The sequence below is a fragment of the Lathamus discolor genome, chromosome 5 (genome assembly GCF_037157495.1).
Source record: "Lathamus discolor isolate bLatDis1 chromosome 5, bLatDis1.hap1, whole genome shotgun sequence".
NCBI lineage: Eukaryota > Metazoa > Chordata > Aves > Psittaciformes > Psittacidae > Lathamus > Lathamus discolor.
The window spans coordinates 12,990,930-13,010,698 of NC_088888.1; the positions used below are offsets into that span (position 1 = coordinate 12,990,930).

The following is a 19,769-nucleotide window of genomic DNA, read 5'->3' on the forward strand; positions in this document are numbered from 1 at the left end:
TGTCCTGGGTTCACCAGTAGCCGTTTTTCTCCTTCTTAGTAGCTGGTGCAAGCTCTGTGTTTTGACTTCCAGCCTGGGCAGAGAGCTGATAACACCGATTGTTTTTAATTGTTGCTAAGTAATGTTTATTCTGGCCAAGGACTTTGTGAGTCTCATGCTCTGCCGGGGGTGAGGGGAGGCCGGGAGGAAGCAGAGACAGGACACCTGACCCAAGCTAGCCAAAGAGGTATTCCATACCACAGTACACCATGCACAGGGACGTAAACGCGAGTTACCTGGAAGGGCATGGGCTGTCTTTGAGGGGGTCGAACTCGTTCGGCGGTGGTATCGTATTCTCTTGTTATTTTCTCTTATCATTATTATCATTGGTGGTAGCAGTAGTGATTTGTGTTATACCTTAGTTACTGGGCTGTTCTTATCTCAACCCGTGGGAGTTACATTCTCTCAATTCTCCTCCCCATCCCTGCGGGAGTGGGGAGGGTCAGGGAGTGGGGAGGGGAAGAAAGAGGGAGAAAAAAAAAAGGGGGGGGGGGAGTGAGTGAACGAGCTTTGTGGTTGGGTTTAAACCATGACATGTTGCAATGCTTTGAAAGAGCAAAGGCACAGAACTACTGCAAGCTTCTCTACCTGGTGGAAGAGACTTCCTGAATCTTCTTACAGTCTTGCCTGTGAAGTGAAATATGCAGTGTTGGTGTGTTTGGAAAGCAAATGTTAGTGTGTTATTGCAAACTGGTGTTCCAGGTTGCTTGAAAACAACAAAATGGTTTCCAAATACTGCTTCTGTTTTAATGACAGGTCTGTAGAACTTTGGTGGATGAGCTGCTTGAACTACTTCTGGAAATGAAATAAAGCTGTCTTTTATAGTGTGGTAGTGTATGGATAAGTACAGCTCTGCTTCTAAAAGCTGAGTGTTTTTCTGGGATTTTAGGCTGGGTTAATATGGGTCTCATGAAATGTGCCGTAAGAAAAAGTGTCTTAAACACTGAGCTATTTGCCATACCTGTATATTGTACCAAAAAACCGCTATTATTCCTTGCTCCTGACCTGTGCTGTTACGGTGTTTGCAGCTTTGACTCCCCTGAGTCTGAAAGGAGATCCACATTGTTGCTCCCAGTGACTCGCCTTTATGGGTTTTCTGCCTGGATAGTGCAGCTAAAGCTGTCCTGGGAGACAACCAGGCAGGGTATCCCTTCCCTGGAGTCCTTATTTGTCTCCCTGCCTTTCTGCTCTGCTCCTTGACCTGTAAAGATGGACCTTTGGTGGGCTGGTGACACTTGTGATGGGCTTGGAGCATGCCAGCAAGGTGGTGTTTGGGTTTCTCCTTCCATTGTATCTTTGTGTTCCTTCATGGGCATGCAGAAGAGCTTTTATCATAAAACCTAACACAAATAGTATAAAAATGGAATGCTAGAGCCCCTGCTGCTTGTTGAGAGCTCTTGTGTCATTTCCCTTCTGTCCCTTAAGCTGCCTGTAGGAGACGTCTGCCTTGCAGCAGCTCGGAAACCATCTGTTGAGGAAGGGAAGTGAAACAAAGCAGCAGAAATTGAGGTGGAGGTAAGAAGGATGCTGTAAGGAGAATAAGAGGACAAAAAGCAGCTTTATGCCTTTGTAAAAGCTGTTAATCCTTTGTGCTCACAGCTTTCTCCTGTGACCTCTGAAAGCAGGATTGCTGCCAGGGATCCTGTTCTCTCCTGGTGCTGGAACTACTATACCACAGTCAGCAAAGAGAAGAACAGCACAGTCCCAGCTTTCATGTAACTATCTTTAGCATTGCTCATTGCTTTCATGTCCTGCAAGAAACTTGCTCTTTCCTGACATCACAATACTTACACTTGAGACAAACCTGCACATCACAAGTCCTGAGTGAATTTTCTTGTGCAAACTGTTCAGGGCATACTGGGTTTTCAAGCCTGTGTGTTGTACTTGGAATATGGTAACTAAGTAGATGAGAGTATTCTGCTTTGGCTCCAAATTCTGCCCTAGGTTTGGGTTTCTGACAAATTGTGGTCTTCATCCTCTGAAGCGTAAAACTTCTGTGAGGGTTTTCAACCCCCTTCCATGAAACAAATAGCATGTCTTTTCTTTGCTGTTCTACTTTATGCTGAGGCAAGGAACTTGTTCAGGGAATCACATTTTCTGCACAGACCCAGTTTCTGTTCTGTTGTCCCTCTGTTTTCCCACCTCTTGTTCTGGTATTTTAAATATTAAAACCTAATGTAACAAGAAGACAAAATTGCAAATCACTTCAGCTCTACTCTGCTTTCCCTGTCATATTTTCCATGCTCCTGCTTGTGCTTTCCTGTTTTAAGAGTGTCTTTACTGATGTTCAAGAAAAGCAAGCTAATGAAGTGTCAGCTGCTTTTTAAAGCATGCCAACCCCATGTGCTCTGTTCCTCTTGCTTTTCCCCACCAGGTTCTCAGGTTCTCTGTATTCTGAGCAGCTGTCTCATTCTGGAGACTTTGGGAGGACTTGCCTCAGCCTTCAGAGCAGTGTAAGCACATTGTCAGCATAGAACAAGTGTCTACCTTACCCTTGGAGTACTCCCTGTGGAATCAAAGGATTGCTGTGCTGTGAACTGGTTTGAATTTACAGTTCTTCAGGGATTTCTGTTACTGGTGTTCTGATCCACTATGGTAAATGCAAAGTTCCACCTGGTCTTTTGTTGCATTTAAAGAATGGCTGGAGGTGGTTTGTTGGCCAAGCAAAACCAGACTGCCCACTGCAAGGAGTCCTTGGGTAATGTCAGCAGTAAGCTCTGTGTGTTCTCTCACTGTCAGAATGTGCTTAAGGCTATGCTGGCTTTTCTGCCCTCATCAGGAGTGCAGCAAGGAGTGTTCTTGCCTCCTGGTCAGAAATATCCAGTAACTAGTAATGTCAATTACCCCAGATTGCTCTGTAATGCTAAAGGAATTAAAAGTATAGGGAATTCTCAGGTTGCAGTTACAAATGAGGAGTATGCAAATATCCTCACTGATCCTGTTTATTGTGGCTTCAATATAAGACAATTGCTATAGGACGCTACTACCTTAACTTCAGTGATTGTTTGCAAGGTATGAGAGCAATAACTGAGATAAGCTGATGCTTCAGCAGATTTAAATAGTTGGATTTAAAATGCTTTATCTTGTGACAGTGCTGAGTCTTGTGATTGGTGTGTTTCCAGTTCATTGATGTCTAAGCAGAGACAGGATTATTGGCAGTGGCATAAGTTAGAGCCACAGCAAAAGCATGTTAAAACTCCAGAGGTTTTTAGAACAAGTGTTTCCCAATAATGTCTCCTTAAACACAAAGTATTCTCAGCTGTCACGTTACACTGGTTGCATTTTGAAACTAGGAGTGGGAGTTATGACTTCTTTCAGCTACATACAGATAGATCCTGTATGCATATCTGTGCATTGGTTGTTGTAATTTCTCTTAAGATTTGCAGGGAGGAGAGACTTTAATTGCCTTTTTAAAAATTGCTTTATTCCTCACTGATGTCTCAGAAGCAACAGAACAGATCACAAAGCCTTCCTCTCTGGTAACTTCTGTTGTATGGAAATATTTAGTGAGTGTGTGCATGTTAAAGCCTTTTCCTAGCAGCATCAGGCTGACAGCACTCCTGCAACTGCAGAATGAAGATACTTGTCTTTGCTGGGTCACTGCTCAGCCTAAACTCATGTGGTGCAGCAGAGTGGTGAGGAGTGCTCTGTTGCCTTGTTATAGGTAGTGATGTCTGTCAAAGGGAAACATTTGGTTTTGGTGAAGTGATAAAGGAGCTTAGTTGTGATTAAACTGTGGAAAGCAGAGTTGGGAAAGTGTCATTCTCAGACACAAGCTGGGTACAATGTGTACACACGTGGTTGTCCTGCGCACAGAGCTGATGTTGTGCTTCACTAACTGCAGGGCTTGCTCATGCATCCTTCACCAGAGGGGAAAGTAGGCAAGAATCCTATGTGTCCTTAAATCGGTTTAACATCAGCTGTGATCAAACCCACTAAAATCAGTGAGCTTAAGTACAGGGTTAACACAGAACATTAGAGTCAACTGCAGGTTGTGCTGGTGCCTTAAATGTATGTTTATTCCTTCACTCTTTCTGAATTTCTTCTTATTTTAACTGTGAATGTGTACCTGGATTTGGGGGTAATAGCAGTATCTCTGTAAAACTTCTTGTCATGAAGTTACTTGTACTTCAGGTTAACTGCTGCTTTAATTTGGTTGTATTTTATGACCTTTTCTCAGTCCATATGAAACCAGCCCCTGGTTTGGTGTATCTTAAAAGCTGAGTAAAATGGTAGTTAGCGATTAAATACTATTCACTTGTGTTTTGTAAATGGGAAGGGATTAGAGTGTTCTGTATATAGGTATCATAGTTCATATTTTTGTTATTTGTATTCCATGGTGAAGGATTTCTCAGCCAGTTTAACCAAGACATAAGGATTAGATCTGTGAGTGCTTCTAAGCATCTAAGAGATGCCCAGAGGGGAGGGTTCAGCTATGTGACGTGAAATACCAGAGAGGCAGCCTGGAGGGTTTGTCTCCTGCCAAGTAGTAAACTTCAGAGAGAAAAAGGGAGAGAATGTAAGCAAACCTGAGTGAATGCTGAGCTCTGTGGCTGGCAGTTAATAAAACACAGAGGATGAATGAACCATACTACGAAGAGGTCCAGGATTTCTATACATCTGACCCCAGGAAACCTGCATTGAAGGAAGTGAATGTTTGGCCATGCACTGGAAGAAGCAGCAGCAGCTCTGGAGTTTCCTTTTCTTGCCCACTTGTCTTGCTTTACCTCTGCTTATTGTGCCTCATAAGCTGTCTGCTGGCACATCCTCAGTGTCTGGATTATGGACCACCCTTCCAGCCCCCTTTCCATCTGGAATTCTGCTCTGCCTATGAGAATTTTGGCTGCTGTGACCAGGAGAGAGACAACAGCATTGCAGCAAAATACTGGGACATCATGAATTATATTGATCCCTGGGGGCATAAGCTGTGTGGAACATACATCAAAGATATCCTCTGTCAGGTAGGGCAGAAAAACAGTATCTGTATCCTATGCTTTGGGCTGACTTGGGGGTCGATTATATTCTGATAGTCTCTTACAGCTAGCTGTGTTGCTGTGGGAAGAGGTGTTGGGAACAGGGGAAAAGTGGGCCGACAGGATAATGGTACCTAATCCTCAGCCATGTATTTTGCAAAGTGCTTTGTGTGAGGTACATCCCTTTGTGGTATCTGGCGATAGCTGGTGATGATGTGGCTCATGATGGCAATCAGGCTGCTCACTTTCTCATAACGAAGGGGAGTTACCGATCAATATTTATTTGCTTCTTTTAGCTGCTAGGTGCTGGATTACAAAGTCTACAGGGTCAAATGATAGCTGGGAATTATCAGGCTGAGCGTTTGGATCCCTGGACTGTGTGAAGGATGTATGTCAATTGTGTTCCTGGCGAGGATGCTCCAAATGGTTAAAGTCGAACAAACCTTACCAGGCAGTGGTTTCACACAGCTGAGGCTTCAGTCTCACTGCATTTCCATCAGTGCTCTGTCTCCACTGTCCAACAAACTCAGGGAAACGGGCATTATGGAGTAAGAAAAGACCAAAGACACTGTTCTTCCTGAGCCTCCCTGGAGTTAGAGAGCAGAACTGACCTGCCTTTTTAACAGCCGTTAGTCATGCAGAGCTGGAGTCACTACATGCCAAAACACACAGCAGCCAAAAGACACATTCAGTCTTATTAAGAACATGTAAATCTTTTCTAATATTTCCTTAGCCCTAAAATATTGTCTGTGTACCAAAATGTTTACACTCTTTTTGGATGCTGGCAATATTGTGGCATCTCCTCAGGATAGGTGGGACACTCCTTCAGCACCAGGGCTGGAAAAAGCAGCATCAGGGTTGGTTGTTACTTTGCAGTTAGTAAACCAGAAAAAGACAGGTTACAGCTCCTGGCAGAACCACCAGTGTTGGTTTTATGAAGAGTTTGCTACATGTTGTAAGTAGAAAAATCCCTCTATGGAAATGACTATTGCTGCATTGCTCATTCTGCAGGATATAATGTATTTAACATTTGTTGTGTGTTTTGTAGCAAAAAAAAAAAAAACCTAAACTACCCTTATATTTCTTTCAGATTTTTCAAAGTAATAAGTTATTGCTCTTTTCATATCTTTTAGTCTGATTGCTGTTAGGATTTGGAGCTTGTGATTGTGTTGGGTGTTGCTCTTCCTGTTCAGATTGGTGACAATGAGGTTGGGTTCCCTGGCAAATCTTACTTGGCTGTTAAATCAGTGATGGAGCAAAGATCTACCAAATGTTTTTGCTTTAGTGAAGTTGCTTTGCTCAGTCAAATGCTGACTGAAGGGATGGAAAATGACATCTCTGTTCTGTCACCTCCACAGTATCCTGGTAGTTTGTAGTCACTAAGTACATGTCAAATACAAAATGGCAGATGTTGATATGTAATCAGGATATAACTGTGCCAAGTGCTTTTCTGCTTTGTATGGCAGGGCTTCAGATAAACTGCTGCTGTAACAAGTGCTTTTGTTGCTGTTATTCACATGGAACTTGGGACACAAAGATTAGTCTCAGAACCAGTGGTAGACAAAATAATAGTAACAGCTTTTGTCTTTTGACCAAAATGAGCTTCAGGAAAGAGGAGGCTTTTTGATAAACCAGAATTATTAGTTGATGCTCTAATTTATCAAGAACAGCATTCTATCACACCTTTGGGTGAGATCAGAGCAGTAGCAATGCATTGCAATAAAGCAGCTTATTCAGTTAGGTGGTCCTTCAGTGCCCAAACCAGCAGACCGTAAACCCAGACAACTTCCCAGCCTTCCTGGTGGGCAGTGAGTGGTGCTGAGCTTTGCACAGAGGAACCTGGTTTTGGGGACTGCAGCTAATCCTGCAGAGCCCAAGAAGGATGCTATGGAGTGCACCTCACCTTGGCACTCCATGTGTGTTTCTTAACAAATAGAAGGTGATTAAGTGGGGATGTGTTCTGAAACATGGATTTTCTGCTGTTCACTATAAACCAGATATGTATCTGCTGAAAACTAACATGCTGGAAGAGGCATCCAAAGAATTCTGGCCCTGCTGGTAGAGCTGCATCTGCTTGCATCAGGCAAGATCTGGGTTTATTTTTGCTAGCTATGCTTGTTCTAAGCATTTGCAGGTTAGAGTCTGACCTTCAGCTGAGCCGTTCTAGGATTCAGCCTAGAAACTGAATATTGAACTTTGAATACTGCTTGTAATGTTCTTAAGGAGGTGCTGTACAAGTTGTGTGGCTATAGAAGCTCCCTGAGTGCAAACCTTGCTGCATGCACTAGAACAGCTCTTTGGTTGATGGCTGAGACGATGCTTCTCTCTTCAGGACACTGCTATAAGAGGCTTAAAAACCCCCAAAGGCCAATTAAACCTTATTCAAGCTGATTGAAAGCCATAATATCAGCATGGGATAGGAACTATTGCAGGGGAAGTAACATACTTGTTAAACTTCTTTAACCTGAGCCCTGTGATTGCTGAATGCACTCTTTTGGGGGATAAACAATTACAAAACAGCACAAAAGTATCATCTTGATCTTAGCAGCTTCTGCTGCATCTGCTCTATGAAGTAGTAGGATTGTGTTGTTTCATGCACAATGAAATGAAAGCAGACAACAGTGATTGGCAAGGCCATGTCATCCTGGGAGTTTATGTAGATTCTGAGGAATGGCCACCATCTCCTGCTAGGTCTGTGTGCTGCAGGCGTTGTTTGCCAGGCAAACACCATGTGTGGGAGTGACTGATATTCCCTGCTTTACTGAGTTTCCACTTTAATAACCAGCTTGCTTCCATGAAGGTGGCCTGGCTTCTCCTGGATGTGTGTACACAGAATCACAGAATCACACAGAATCCCAAGGGTTGGAAGGGACCTCAAAAGATCATCTAGTAGTCCAACCCCCCTGCAACAGCAGGGTAACCTACAGTACATCACACAGGAACTTGTCCAGGCGGGCCTTGAATATCTCCAGTGTAGGAGACTCCACAACCCCCCTGGGCAACCTGTTCCAGTGCTCTGTCACTCTTACAGTAAAGAAGTTCTTCCTGATGTTAACGTGGAACTTCCTATGCTCCAGTTTACACCCATTGCCCCTTGTCCTATCACTGGATATCACTGAAAAAAGCCTAGCTCCATCATCCTGACACCTACCCTTTACATATTTGTAAACATTGATGAGGTCACCCCTCAGTCTCCTCTTTTGCAAGCTAAAGAGACCCAGCTCCCTCAGCCTCTCCTCATAAGGGAGATGTTCCACTCCCTTAATCATCTTTGTGGCTCTGCGCTGGACTCCTTCAAGCAATTCCCTGTCCTTCTTGAACAGAGGGGCCCAGAACTGGACGCAATATTCCAGATGCGGCCTCACCAAGGCTGAGTAGAGGGGGAGGAGAACCTCTCTTGACCTACTAACCACTCCCTTTCTAATGCACCCTAAGATGCCATTTGCCTTCTTGGCCACAAGAGCACATTGCTGGCTCATGGTCATCCTCCTATCCACCAGGACCCCCAGGTCCCTTTCCCCTTCACTACTTTCCAGCAGGTCACCCCCCAACCTGTACTGGTACATGGGGTTGTTCTTCCCCAGATGCAAGACTCTACACTTGCCCTTGTTAAATTTCATCAAGTTTCTCCCCGCCCAACTCTCCAGCCTGTCCAGGTCTCGCTGAATGGCAGCACAGTCCTCTGGTGTGTCAGCCACTCCTCCCAGTTTTGTGTCATCAGCAAACTTGCTGAGGGTGCACTCAGTTCCCTCATCCAGGTCATTGATGAAAATATTAAACAGCACCGGTCCCAGCACCGACCCCTGAGGAACTCCACTAGTCACAGACCTCCAGCTAGATTCTGCGCCATTGACCACAACTCTCTGCCTTCTTGCTTTCAACCAGTTCTCGATCCACCTCACTACTTGATCGTCAAGCCCACACTTCCTTAGCTTATCTATGAGGATGCTGTGGGAGACAGTATCAAATGCCTTACTGAAATCAAGAAAAACCACACAGCTATGTATTCCATTTCTTTTACTTCCCAGGAATGTTCTCCATATGCTGCACATCTCTATGATGCAGAAAACCCTCAGACACCTCTGAGAAACATCCCAGGGCTTTGTTTTGACTACTGCTCTGAGTTTCATTTCAACTGCCACTCTGCCATCAGCCTGCTGACCAGCGATAGGCACATCCAGGAATGCTGCGAGACAAACAGGACACGCTTTTGCAACCTCCTTCACCTCCATGATGAGGACTACTGCTTCCCCAACGTGCTGAAGAACACAGCCCTCAACACCAACCTGGGCTCAGTGGTGGAGGACCACAAAGGCTGCCTCCAGCTTTGCCTAACAGAGGTTGCCAATGGCCTGAGGAACCCAGTGCTCATGGTGCATGCAAATGACCATACCCACCGCATGTTCATAGCAGAGCAAGTGGGAGTCATCTGGGTCTACCTACCTGGTGGTAGTCGGCTGGAGGAGCCCTTTCTGGATGTTAGAAGTCTAGTGCTGGCTACGCCATGGCTAGGGGATGAGAGGGGCTTTTTGGGGATGGCTTTCCACCCCAAGTACAAGGACAATGGCAAGTTTTATATCTATTACTCATACATGGATAAGAACAGAGTGGAAAAGATCAGGATCAGTGAATTGAAGGTTTTGGCATCTGATGCCAACAAAGCAGATCCACGCTCAGAAAGGTAAAGTTCATGCTGAATGCTACTGCATGCCACCAGGAGAAAGTTTTTTTCCCTGTCCTTTCCACTTGCAGAACCTGCACATTCCCAGTTACCCTGGTACAGCTGCATGAAGCTATCAGAGACAAGGTTGGCTCAAGGGCACACAGCAAGATAGGGATGAAACTGAAAAGAGGATTGAGGATCTAGGATTCCAGGTTGTCTTCTCTCCATCTTGTACCTTTGCTTCTAAAGAGCAGTAATAGCCTTAAGCCTATTGTGGAATTAACATCTGCTCTAAAAGTCTTTTAGACAGTAAGGGAACAGGAGTGCTACACTAAAAATGTACTGTACATTCATTTAATCTGACACATGCACCTGCCCCATCTCCCCGGGAAGAGTTTGTTAATAGCAGGCTTATTTCCTCTTGAGTTTCACAATCACCACAAGATGGTTCTGAAGCCCTCAAATTCACCAACTGCTCCTCATACAAGAAAGCAGAACCCCCTGCTACAATCTATACAGCTGGGAAGTCTTGCTTTCTTCTGTAGAAGCAATGCAGTATTTCTGCAGCCTGCCTGAATGCTCAGTCCTTCACAGTAGCTACATCTGGACTTATTTCTCCCCCTTTTTTTAAGGAATCTCCTGGAGCTTGAGGAACCAGCTGCAAATCATAATGGTGGGCAGCTGCTCTTTGGAGTGGATGGCTACATGTATCTGTTCACAGGGGATGGAGGGAAAGCGGGAGACCCTTTTGGAACATTTGGGAATGCTCAGAACAAGTAAGTAGGAGGGCAGGTAAAAGCTTTGTGCTTGTTTGCCAAAATACAAGGTTTTGCAAATGGAACAATGGGGAAGAATAAGAGTGCTTCCTGAAAGTGCTTGTGCATCTGTCAGTCTGGTCAATGCAGTAGTTCAACAATTAACATTCTACATTTTGAAAGCTGAGGGAATCCAAGATGTCAGAGCAGCTTCCAGTATCTGAAGGGAGCTACAAGGATGCTGGAGAGGGACTCTTCATCAGGGACTGTAGTGATAGGACAAGGGCTGATGGGTTCAAACTGAAACAGGGAAAGTTCAGGTTAGATATAAGGAAGAAGTTCTTTACTGTGAGGGTGGTGAGGCACTGGAATGGGTTGCCCAAGGAAGTGGTGAATGCTCCATCCCTGGTGGTGTTCAAGGCCAGATTGGACAGGGACAGAGCCTTGGGTGACATGGTTTAGTGTGAGATGTCCCTGCCCATGGCAGGGGGGTTGGAACTGGGTGTTCTTAAGGTCCTTTCCAACCCAAACCACTCTATGATTCTATGTTCAGAGAGGAGAGAGTCTTCTGGGACTTGAGCAGTTACAAGACATACCAGCCACTGGTTGCTTTATTTGGAGAGAGAACTTTCCCTTTGGAAAATGGGAATTGTGTTTTCAGTTGGCTCTCATGCTGGGGTTTCTTTTTCTGTCATTCTCCTCAGGAGTACTTTGTTGGGGAAGGTCCTGAGAATTGATGTGGATGGAAGAAGCCCTGATGGAAAGCCTTATCGCATCCCTCCTGATAATCCATTTGTGTCTGATCCTAAGGCCCGCCCTGAGGTTTATGCATATGGGGTCAGGAATATGTGGCGCTGTGCAGTTGACAGAGGGGACCCTGTCACGAAGAAGGGAAGAGGGAGGATATTCTGTGGAGATGTTGGGCAGAACAGGTTTGAAGAAATTGACATTATTGTTAAAGGAGGGAACTACGGCTGGAGAGCAAAGGAAGGATTTGAATGCTACGACACAAAGCTTTGCCACAATTCCTCTTTGGGTAAGGGAGAAGTGTCTCATAGGAGATTACTTTATTATACAAATATATTTAGTGGGCTATCGCACCATTCTTCCAGTGAAGCTAAATAATCCATAGTTGTGTCTTAAATGGAGGTTGTTTGCTTCTTCTCCCCATACCTGCAGTGCTGGTATAAAATGATGCCCTGCTTATTCAGGGAATTCCATTCCATACACTGCACTGGACAAGGTGCTTAGGTCAAAGCCCATGCTTTTTGCAGACAGACAGAGCCTTCCCAGTGAAGTCAGGAAGACAATGGATTTGGTGTAAGAAGGGAAGCAACCCTGTGGTTTCTTCAGAGGCTCTGAGCCATGGCTGTTTTTTTTTCAAAGGCCAATACTCATTAGCAACAAATCTGAATTAGGTGTTGCTGTTAATCTACAGTTGGTAATGAATTGCATTTATGATCTTTGTCCTCATCATTAAAGATCAGAGACTACTTTATCCACAGGAAATAAGTGAGGACAAGACTAGAATTTTGTGGAATCTGATATTCAACCCAAGAAAGGGTTTGATGTTAACGTTGATTTTAACGTTGCCAGAGCCAAACCCTTTATTTTATGAGTCTCATGAGTTATGAGACATAAAGTGGCGGTCATACATGTGCTCTGTGCTGAGAATGTCAGCAAACCTATAAAAATGTTAACTTGTAGTTGTTTGATGTTATTCCTTTTCTAACAGTGCTGGAATTTGTGAACACAGTCCCTGCTAAAATGATTAGTGCAATAACAAACCGCTAATATTGGCTTCCTGCAGGCTGATACCTTTCTACATTGCTGGCTTCATGCAGAGAATCTTGGTGCTATGTGTTATGAAAGATCATCATGGACAAGTTTTGATAAGGGAGCTTCTTAAAGTCCCTGGGTCTTTTCTGTCCTGGAGTAAATTACTGTATTCCCACAGATGTTTAACTGGAATCCTAGAACGCCAGGTTGGAAGGGACCTCAAAGGGTCATCTGGTCCAACCTTTCTGGCCAAAGCATGACCTAGACCTGATGTCCCAGCACCCTGTCCAGCCAAATCTGAAATGTGTCCAGTGTTGGGGAATCCACTAGTTCCCTGGGGATACTGTTTGTGCATCTGTACGGGCCCTTCTAGTAATGCTTGTGCTTGTCAGCGTCATTGACCAATTGCTTTTTGATGCTGGATTTATATCCATACATTTTCTCATTTCTTCTATGTTTAACAGATGACATTCTTCCAATATTTGCATATGGCCGCAGCGTGGGGAAGTCAGTTACTGGAGGTTATGTGTACAGAGGATGTGAATCGCCCAACTTGAATGGTCTTTACATCTTTGGTGATTTCATGAATGGGTGAGACTTTCTTCTCTGCAGCTCCCATTCTGCACCCACATTGCCTTATCTCGGCAAATAAGGATATCAGAGTATCCCAAAGCTGTCTGAGCTGGAGTAAATGAGATTCTTGGATGTCTATGTATTAGATTAAGTTCTCTATTTGACCGTTATAACAATATATTTGTTGGAATCCACATTTCATTGAATCATAGAATGGTTTGGGTTGGAAAGGACCTTAAGATCATCCAGTCCCAACCGCCTGCCATGGGCAGGGACACCTCACACTAGACCATATTAGACCCAAGGCTCTGTCCAGCCTGGCCTTGAACACTGCCAGGGATGGAGCATTTACCACTTCTTTGGGCAGCCTGTGACAGGGCCTCAGCACCCTCACAGTAAAGAACTTCTTCCTTATATCTGACCTGAACTTCCCCTGTTTCAGTTTAAACCCATCACCTCTTGTCCTGTTGCTGCAGTCCCTGACGAAGAGTCCCACTCTGTCCAATTTAGAGTTGTAAGGAAAAGTTTGCTTTTGTTCATGTCTATTTTTCCAAAAGACAACCGTTAAAGCCAATCACCTCACTTTTTTCAGTAGTAATTTTGACAGGAACTTATCTTGATGATGGAAACGTAAAACACAGTTTTATTTTTCATCTAGTCGACTTATGGCTTTACGGGAAGATGGGACGAGAAATAGATGGAAGAAGCAAGATATCTGCATTGGCAGCACAAGAACTTGTGCTTTCCCTAGAATGATCAGTTCTTACAGTAAATTCATCATCTCATTTGCTGAGGATGAAGCAGGTAGGTATCGTGTTAGCCATACTTTTACTGGAAAGTGTACTGTCAGTTCTTACTGTACGGCAAATATATAGGATTATGTTGCTCCTCACATACTGGAAAGCAGGCACTGCAAACAGGTTTGTGTCCAACTCAGCATTGCAGGTAGGTTTGGTATGTAGTTCAGAGAGGTCTCCTGCCCTGTGAGGCTATTGCAGACAGGCTTGATGGAGAGCTCAGCTGACAGATCCTCATGTGAACTTGCAGTCTGAGCACTCCAGGCCCTTTTAGGAGTCTGAACTCCTGTTTCATCCTTCCCCTGTCCTTTTGCTGTTGTTTGTTTATGCTATTTCATTAATGAAAACACTGTATCAATGCAGTTTGTTCTTTAACTGTAACAGCTCATCCTCACTTGAGTTCTTACAGCTTATCTGAATTTCCCCTACTTGATTAATACAAATTCCTCAGTCTTACAACAGCAGCACTTCACACTGTGGATGACTGATCAGACTTTTTTTGGGGGGGGATGAGGAAAACCACTCATTTTAAAATGCAGTGGAAATGTCTCAGTACATGGGATTATTGCTGTGGTCTTGATGACCAGATCTCTCACCAAGGTAAAAGTACCAAAGGACACTTGGTTCACTTTTGTGCAGTCTCCTGACAGAGCTATGTAATAGAAAAAGCAGCTGCTAGGGTTTTGAGAACACATGTGCTTTAGTGAGCTCTGATGCTTCATGATTCAGGAGAAAAGAGATTTGAATGTAGTAAGATCCTGGACCATCTGGCCAGCATATCCCATCAGATATGCAGGGAGGTGCAGGCTTCTTTGTGAAATACGTACAGTTTTTAACTGTTTTAACAACATATGGAATGGGTGCATGGTAAATGTCTCTTCTACTGGTTGCTCTTTTAGAAACCACTATGGTGTTGTCACGTAACCTCAAAGACAACAATAGTTTCGCCTCTTTTGCAATCCACTATAGTTTGCCTGGATATTGTTCTAGTGGATGCTGAAGGGAAGGCGTGAGGCGTAGTTGCTCTCCTTAGCAACCATACAGGAATAAGAAGCTTCTGTCTTCTATGGATTAGCCAGTTTGGCTCTTGTGGGATTTTTCTGGATGACTGAGATGGCTAAATATTTGATGTGTGATCTTCCCTTCTATTTGTAGCTTTTGGCTGCTGCTTTGGTACAAACAGGCTTTAAAGAATACATATTTATACAGAGAAAAGTAACCTCTTGGAGGGCCGCTCATATGAGGTAATGGAGGTCCTGCTCAGGCACTCTGCCTGATTGAGAGCTGCTGGTTCTGTGTGGAACCCTGCTGCAGCCAAGAGATCATTTGGTGCCCCTGGGAGTCCACTTGCATAGGCCAGAGGGAGACCAAATTCCACTTTTTGGAAGTAAGACATGATTGATGGAGTGACTGAAGGAGCTTCCTGATTTTCTGACCATGTGAATTAGTGAAGAGCCAGGCAAGAAGGGAATGGAGAACTGTGATTTTTCTTGGGCACTTGAACCTGAGGCTGGATTTTCTTTTTTCACTTCCATTTAGGTGAGCTGTATTTTCTGTCTACTTCTTATCCCAGTGCCTATGCACCACATGGATCACTCTACAAGTTTATTGATCCTGCAAGGTTAGTAAAGATGTTTTTCCATGCTGAATTCTTCTATAATCACCATACATGCTCCAGCTATCGCAGCAAAAAGAATAAGCACTACTGATAATCTCACTGACCTCCATATCCAGTCCTTGTTTTTTGTTCATCCACCATACACTTGGTGCAGCTTCAGTCAGTTTTAGTGAATTTATTCCTCACTCATCACATCTGTGCACCCAGAAATAGACAGACTTCAGGTAACTTAAAGGTCTGGGACAATAAGGATCAAAACAACATCTAAAGTATAGCACAGAAGTGTTCTAAAAATGACAGTCTTTATCCTTCAGGATGATGACATCAAATATCTGTGATGCACTTTTATATACATAAGTAATCTGCAGTCTATAGTTTAGTTTTCACAGAGTGAACCCTAGTGCTTTATGCAACGTTCACATAATAATTGGAGCCTGAAGCAGAGTGTTTCCAAGCAAAATGTTTTCTTTCCCCATTAAGCAGTTATCCCTGCTAAGGTCTGTTTTTTCCAATAATAAGCATGCTTATGCAAGCGTTTCCCCTCCCCAAGCTTTTGGGTCTTGCTAAAAAGCATTAAATGAATTTCAGATCACCCTGTAATGTAGCTACAGTACTCATGTGTGTGTCTGTGCTGTTGCTGAGATCTTGGGCACTAACAACATGAGGAAAACCAGTTCTGTTTTCTTGGGAAGTTAAATCCAAAGCTGCATGTTTAACTCGGTCCCTGTACCAAGGTGATGGGAATAGGAGATCTGGTCTTTTACTTGCTGCAACTACTTGAGGAGACTCCTGCCTTTAACAGCTTATTGTCTGCCATGAAGCTTTTGAACTGCACTAACTGGGGCTGCCAAAATGTACTATTTTCAACTACAGAAAATAAATTTGTGATCTTAAGCGTCCTCTGTGTCACAAAAACCTCAAAACAAAAACCCCAAGCCCTCTGCAGTCCCTCTGCCACTCCTTAATGTGCTGTGAAGACTATTGGGGTGATAAATCCTCTTTTCCCACTGTAAAGAGAGAAATGCAGCTTTCTCTGTCACAAGCAGCCATGGCAGCCTTTCCTGGAGCCTGCCTACCTGAGGACTGATGTGCAGCAATGCACTATGTCACAGTGACTCCTGCCAGGAGTGCGATGGCTCCAATGCTCAAAGAGCCTTTGTGGAAAGGAGCCAGCTCTTCCCTGTGCTTTTGCAGCTTCATATCCTTCACTTCCTGAGCAGGACCGGGCATTTATTCTCTTGGCTGTTTGGAATTTATTCTTTGGTTCTCCTTGCTTACCTTAGCCTGGATGCTGCTCTGCTCAGCTCTACCCTTGTCTGCTCGCAGAAGCACTTTGCAAACTTGTCCAGGGTGTGCGAAGCGCTGATTGCTCCTCTGAGGCTGAGCTTGCTTGGCCCTGGAGCAAGGTCCTAACCCCACCAGATCCAGGGTTGTATTCTGGCCTCCTCCTGTTGTATTGTATTGTAAGCAGAGATTTTTCCTTTCTCCTTTACATTTTAATGCTGTTTGTAGGATTCTTCCATTCTGTCTCACTGTGAGCCTAGGCAGTCCCTGCTTCCTGCCTACACTTCAGCAAGCATGCTGGCAAGGGCAGCAAGCCACCCAATAATCTCCTTCAAAATGCTGGCAGGGCCACTGCCATCTACCTAGTGGCAACTTGGACTTTCCTAGGAACCTCCCTGGAAAACTGATGGCAGCAGTGCCTTGTGTCCCCACTTCAGCTTGCCTTGGAGACAGCAGAATGCCCGCTGCCTGGATTAGCACCAAATCCCTTCTGTCAGAGTGAAGAAAGTCCTTTAAAAGTTAGAGGAGAGAGAAATGTTCCCCCTTGCCCAAGCATCACAAGCAATGCCAATAACCCTGTTTTGGTAACCTTTTTAATTGAAATGGTATGGAGGACCCACTTGGCATTGCTCCTGTCTGAAGGAGGATGCTAATCACAAGAAAACGTGATGCCTTAAGTCATGCTTTGTGCTGTTGAGCATGCCAACCTGGAAGAGCCTTTTCCTGTTTGTCCTACAGCAGTTTCCTTGGTGGGTAACAAAAAGCACAGGTCTGTTACTCTTCTTTGTACCCCCCTTCCTGTCATGTAACACATGACAGCTTTACCTCAGGGAAAATGTGCTGCTCTTTGGATGCTTTTGTACTGTGGGAAGTTGTCAGGGAACAGCAGGAGAGGAATGTGGATATACTTCTTTTGCAAATGTTGCTTCCTTCCTTTTAGCCTGTTCCTTTCCTATCCCACTGCTCTTGCTGCAGCACTGTGTTGTGTCCAAGCAGCACCCTCTGAAGGTCACACTAACATTTGTGGGGCTGTGTGGGAATATTCCGTTGCATATACATGGATCCTCATGCTCCACCCTGAGTGAACAGAAAGTGCTGTCACTGACAAGCCTTATGGTCAGGAATGAGACCCCTCCACTTCCAAGTGGGATGTATGAGCCAGTATTGGTGAGTCAACTCGAAGTGACTGATAGTCTGAAGTTCACCCAGTGCATCCACTAGTTTTCTAGAAGCAGCATTGTGCTGTGCCTCCAGCAGCAGGACATGTAGCTGAACACACCTAATCAGCACTCCTGAATTTGGTGGTGGGCTACGAGTTCATGCAGGCAAGCCTGCATGCCCCACACAAGCAAACCAGCTATCCCTGTTGGATCAAGGCATTCTGGCCAACTTTCCTGATGGCAGAAAGTTGGCCAGAAGGGTGAGGCAAGAGAAGGTGCAGCCTCCCAGATGCTACTGCTAATCAGACAAGGATTTTATGGCTTGCAGCCCTGAGTTAGGCTCTTGAATTCCACCTGTGTTACACTCTGTGTGCCTAAAATGCTTCCATGCCTCTTCCAGCAGAGGCAAAGGACAATGGGGGATTTATGTGTGCCTCTGGAATAAACAAACTTCCTTAACAATCTCTGGTATCTGCATATGGCTTTCTGTTTTTGAAGGAGAGCTCCACCAGGGAAGTGTAAATACAAGCCCATTCCAGTGAAAACAAAGAGTAAATGGATACCATTTGTTCCACGTGCAAGTAAGTTGCTAGGCTTTGATTTTACTGAGAAGCAAAACACAGAACCATCTTAGAGGCATGTGACTAAAGTCTTTAGCAGAAACCTAAAGCACTTAGCAGGAGTAATGTTGAAGTTAGGTTACCACATGTAATGTGGGCTTCTGTCATTACTACATGCCATGCTTTTTTTTAATCCCAACCTTTGATTATCTTTCTTTCCCCCAAAGTGTTGCTAAGCCGTTGTGTAAATGGGCATACAAGGGAACTGATGGCTTTGATTCAGGCACTGGGTTTGGTCTGTGAAGTTTTGAGTGCCTGGCTCTGTGATAAGCTCCTTGAGCCACCTGATCCCTTCTCTGTACATATAGGGGACTAAATCTTCCTTTTTCCTGGCCTTTTTCTGTCTTATGATGTCTAATGCAACTGGAGCAGGGGTTGCATGTTATGGAGTAGACAAAGTGTTTAGCAGGTTGAAGTTGTCTTGTATGGGATTTCCAGATATTAGTGTAGCATGAAAAGCTCATATTCAGTGTGCCAAAAGTGTGTGAGCTTTTGTCATATTCTGCCTGCATTTATTTCCCTTAAATACTCATTAATCATTTGTAAAATTAAACAAATTTTATTTCCAAGAAACCCAGGCCTCTGTTGATGGAAGACGTTTATACAGTGTGTATGTCTTCTTTCAGAATGCCAGCTATTTCTCCTAACTGCAGCTCTAATAAAGGTTTATATCAATAATATCTTTGAATGAGCCTTTTGTCTTAAAGCATGGGGATGCTGAGCCATGTTAATTACTTTCCTTAGAGACAGTTATTGAGCTGCTTAATGAACCTTCAACAACCAAGCCTCTGAAGAAGTATTCTACCCCCACTGCAGCCACCCCAGCAGCTGCTTCTCAGAAAGGTGAAAAGACCCCATCCACCAAAATAAAAGCATCAACAAGGAAACCAGCTCCATCTGGTAAAAAGAGACAGAAAATCAAAGCTGAGGCTAAGCCTCACAAGCCAAAGCAGAAGAAGGTTGCACATGTTGACAGAACCACATCAGCACCACCTTCACCAAAGAAGAGCAGATCCCACCTAACCAGAACCAAGAACCTTCTTCCACAGAAAGCAGCATTCATGAAGGAAGAATGGGAGAGGAGGAAGGAGGGCAGTTAAGAAGCAGCTCTTGGAGCTCAGTAATGTCACAGTGAAAGCAAGTCACTTTTAGTGACCAAATAAAAGAGAATCATCTGACTTGTGCCAGTGTTCCCAGGGCTGGAGCATCCATGTCAGTGTTAGCAGTCCCTGTGTATGTGTTAGTAAACCTCAACAGCCCCAGCCTCCCACTATTGAGTGGCTTTGCAAATCCTGCTCTGATGTCCTCTTCTCATGTAAGTAGTTATGAGAGTCTGTGATGGACATTCACAGGTAGGATTTGGCTGTGTATGGCTGCCTAATAAATCCAAGTGCCTCCAACTTTCAGGACTTGCATCTTTTTATCTGAGAATACAAAATGGGCATGCTGGTGACCTCACCTTCCTGTGTCTTCTAACTGAAACACAGTGAAGAGTGTATTTTCAAGAG

At 44.3% G+C, this 19,769-nt stretch overlaps 1 protein-coding gene across 6 annotated transcripts; it reads left to right on the forward strand.

Moving 5' to 3' along the window:
• Window positions 1-620: 620 nt before the first annotated feature.
• Window positions 621-19,661, forward strand: HHIPL2 (HHIP like 2). 6 transcript variants are annotated; one of them, XM_065679815.1, is made up of 11 exons: window positions 621-1,554; window positions 1,639-1,754; window positions 2,414-2,492; window positions 9,041-9,693; window positions 10,308-10,451; window positions 11,135-11,466; window positions 12,674-12,800; window positions 13,441-13,586; window positions 15,119-15,200; window positions 18,140-18,222; window positions 19,006-19,661. In XM_065679815.1, coding segments are annotated over exons 2-11 (2,004 nt in total). In that variant the 5' UTR covers window positions 621-1,554; window positions 1,639-1,752; the 3' UTR covers window positions 19,362-19,661. The 6 variants fall into 6 exon arrangements, with proteins under 6 accessions (XP_065535887.1, XP_065535889.1, XP_065535885.1 ...); XM_065679812.1 differs by lacking the exons at window positions 621-1,554; window positions 1,639-1,754; window positions 2,414-2,492 and adding an exon at window positions 2,505-5,000; XM_065679816.1 differs by lacking the exons at window positions 621-1,554; window positions 1,639-1,754; window positions 2,414-2,492 and adding an exon at window positions 5,939-5,967.
• The last annotated feature ends 108 nt before the right edge of the window (window positions 19,662-19,769 follow it).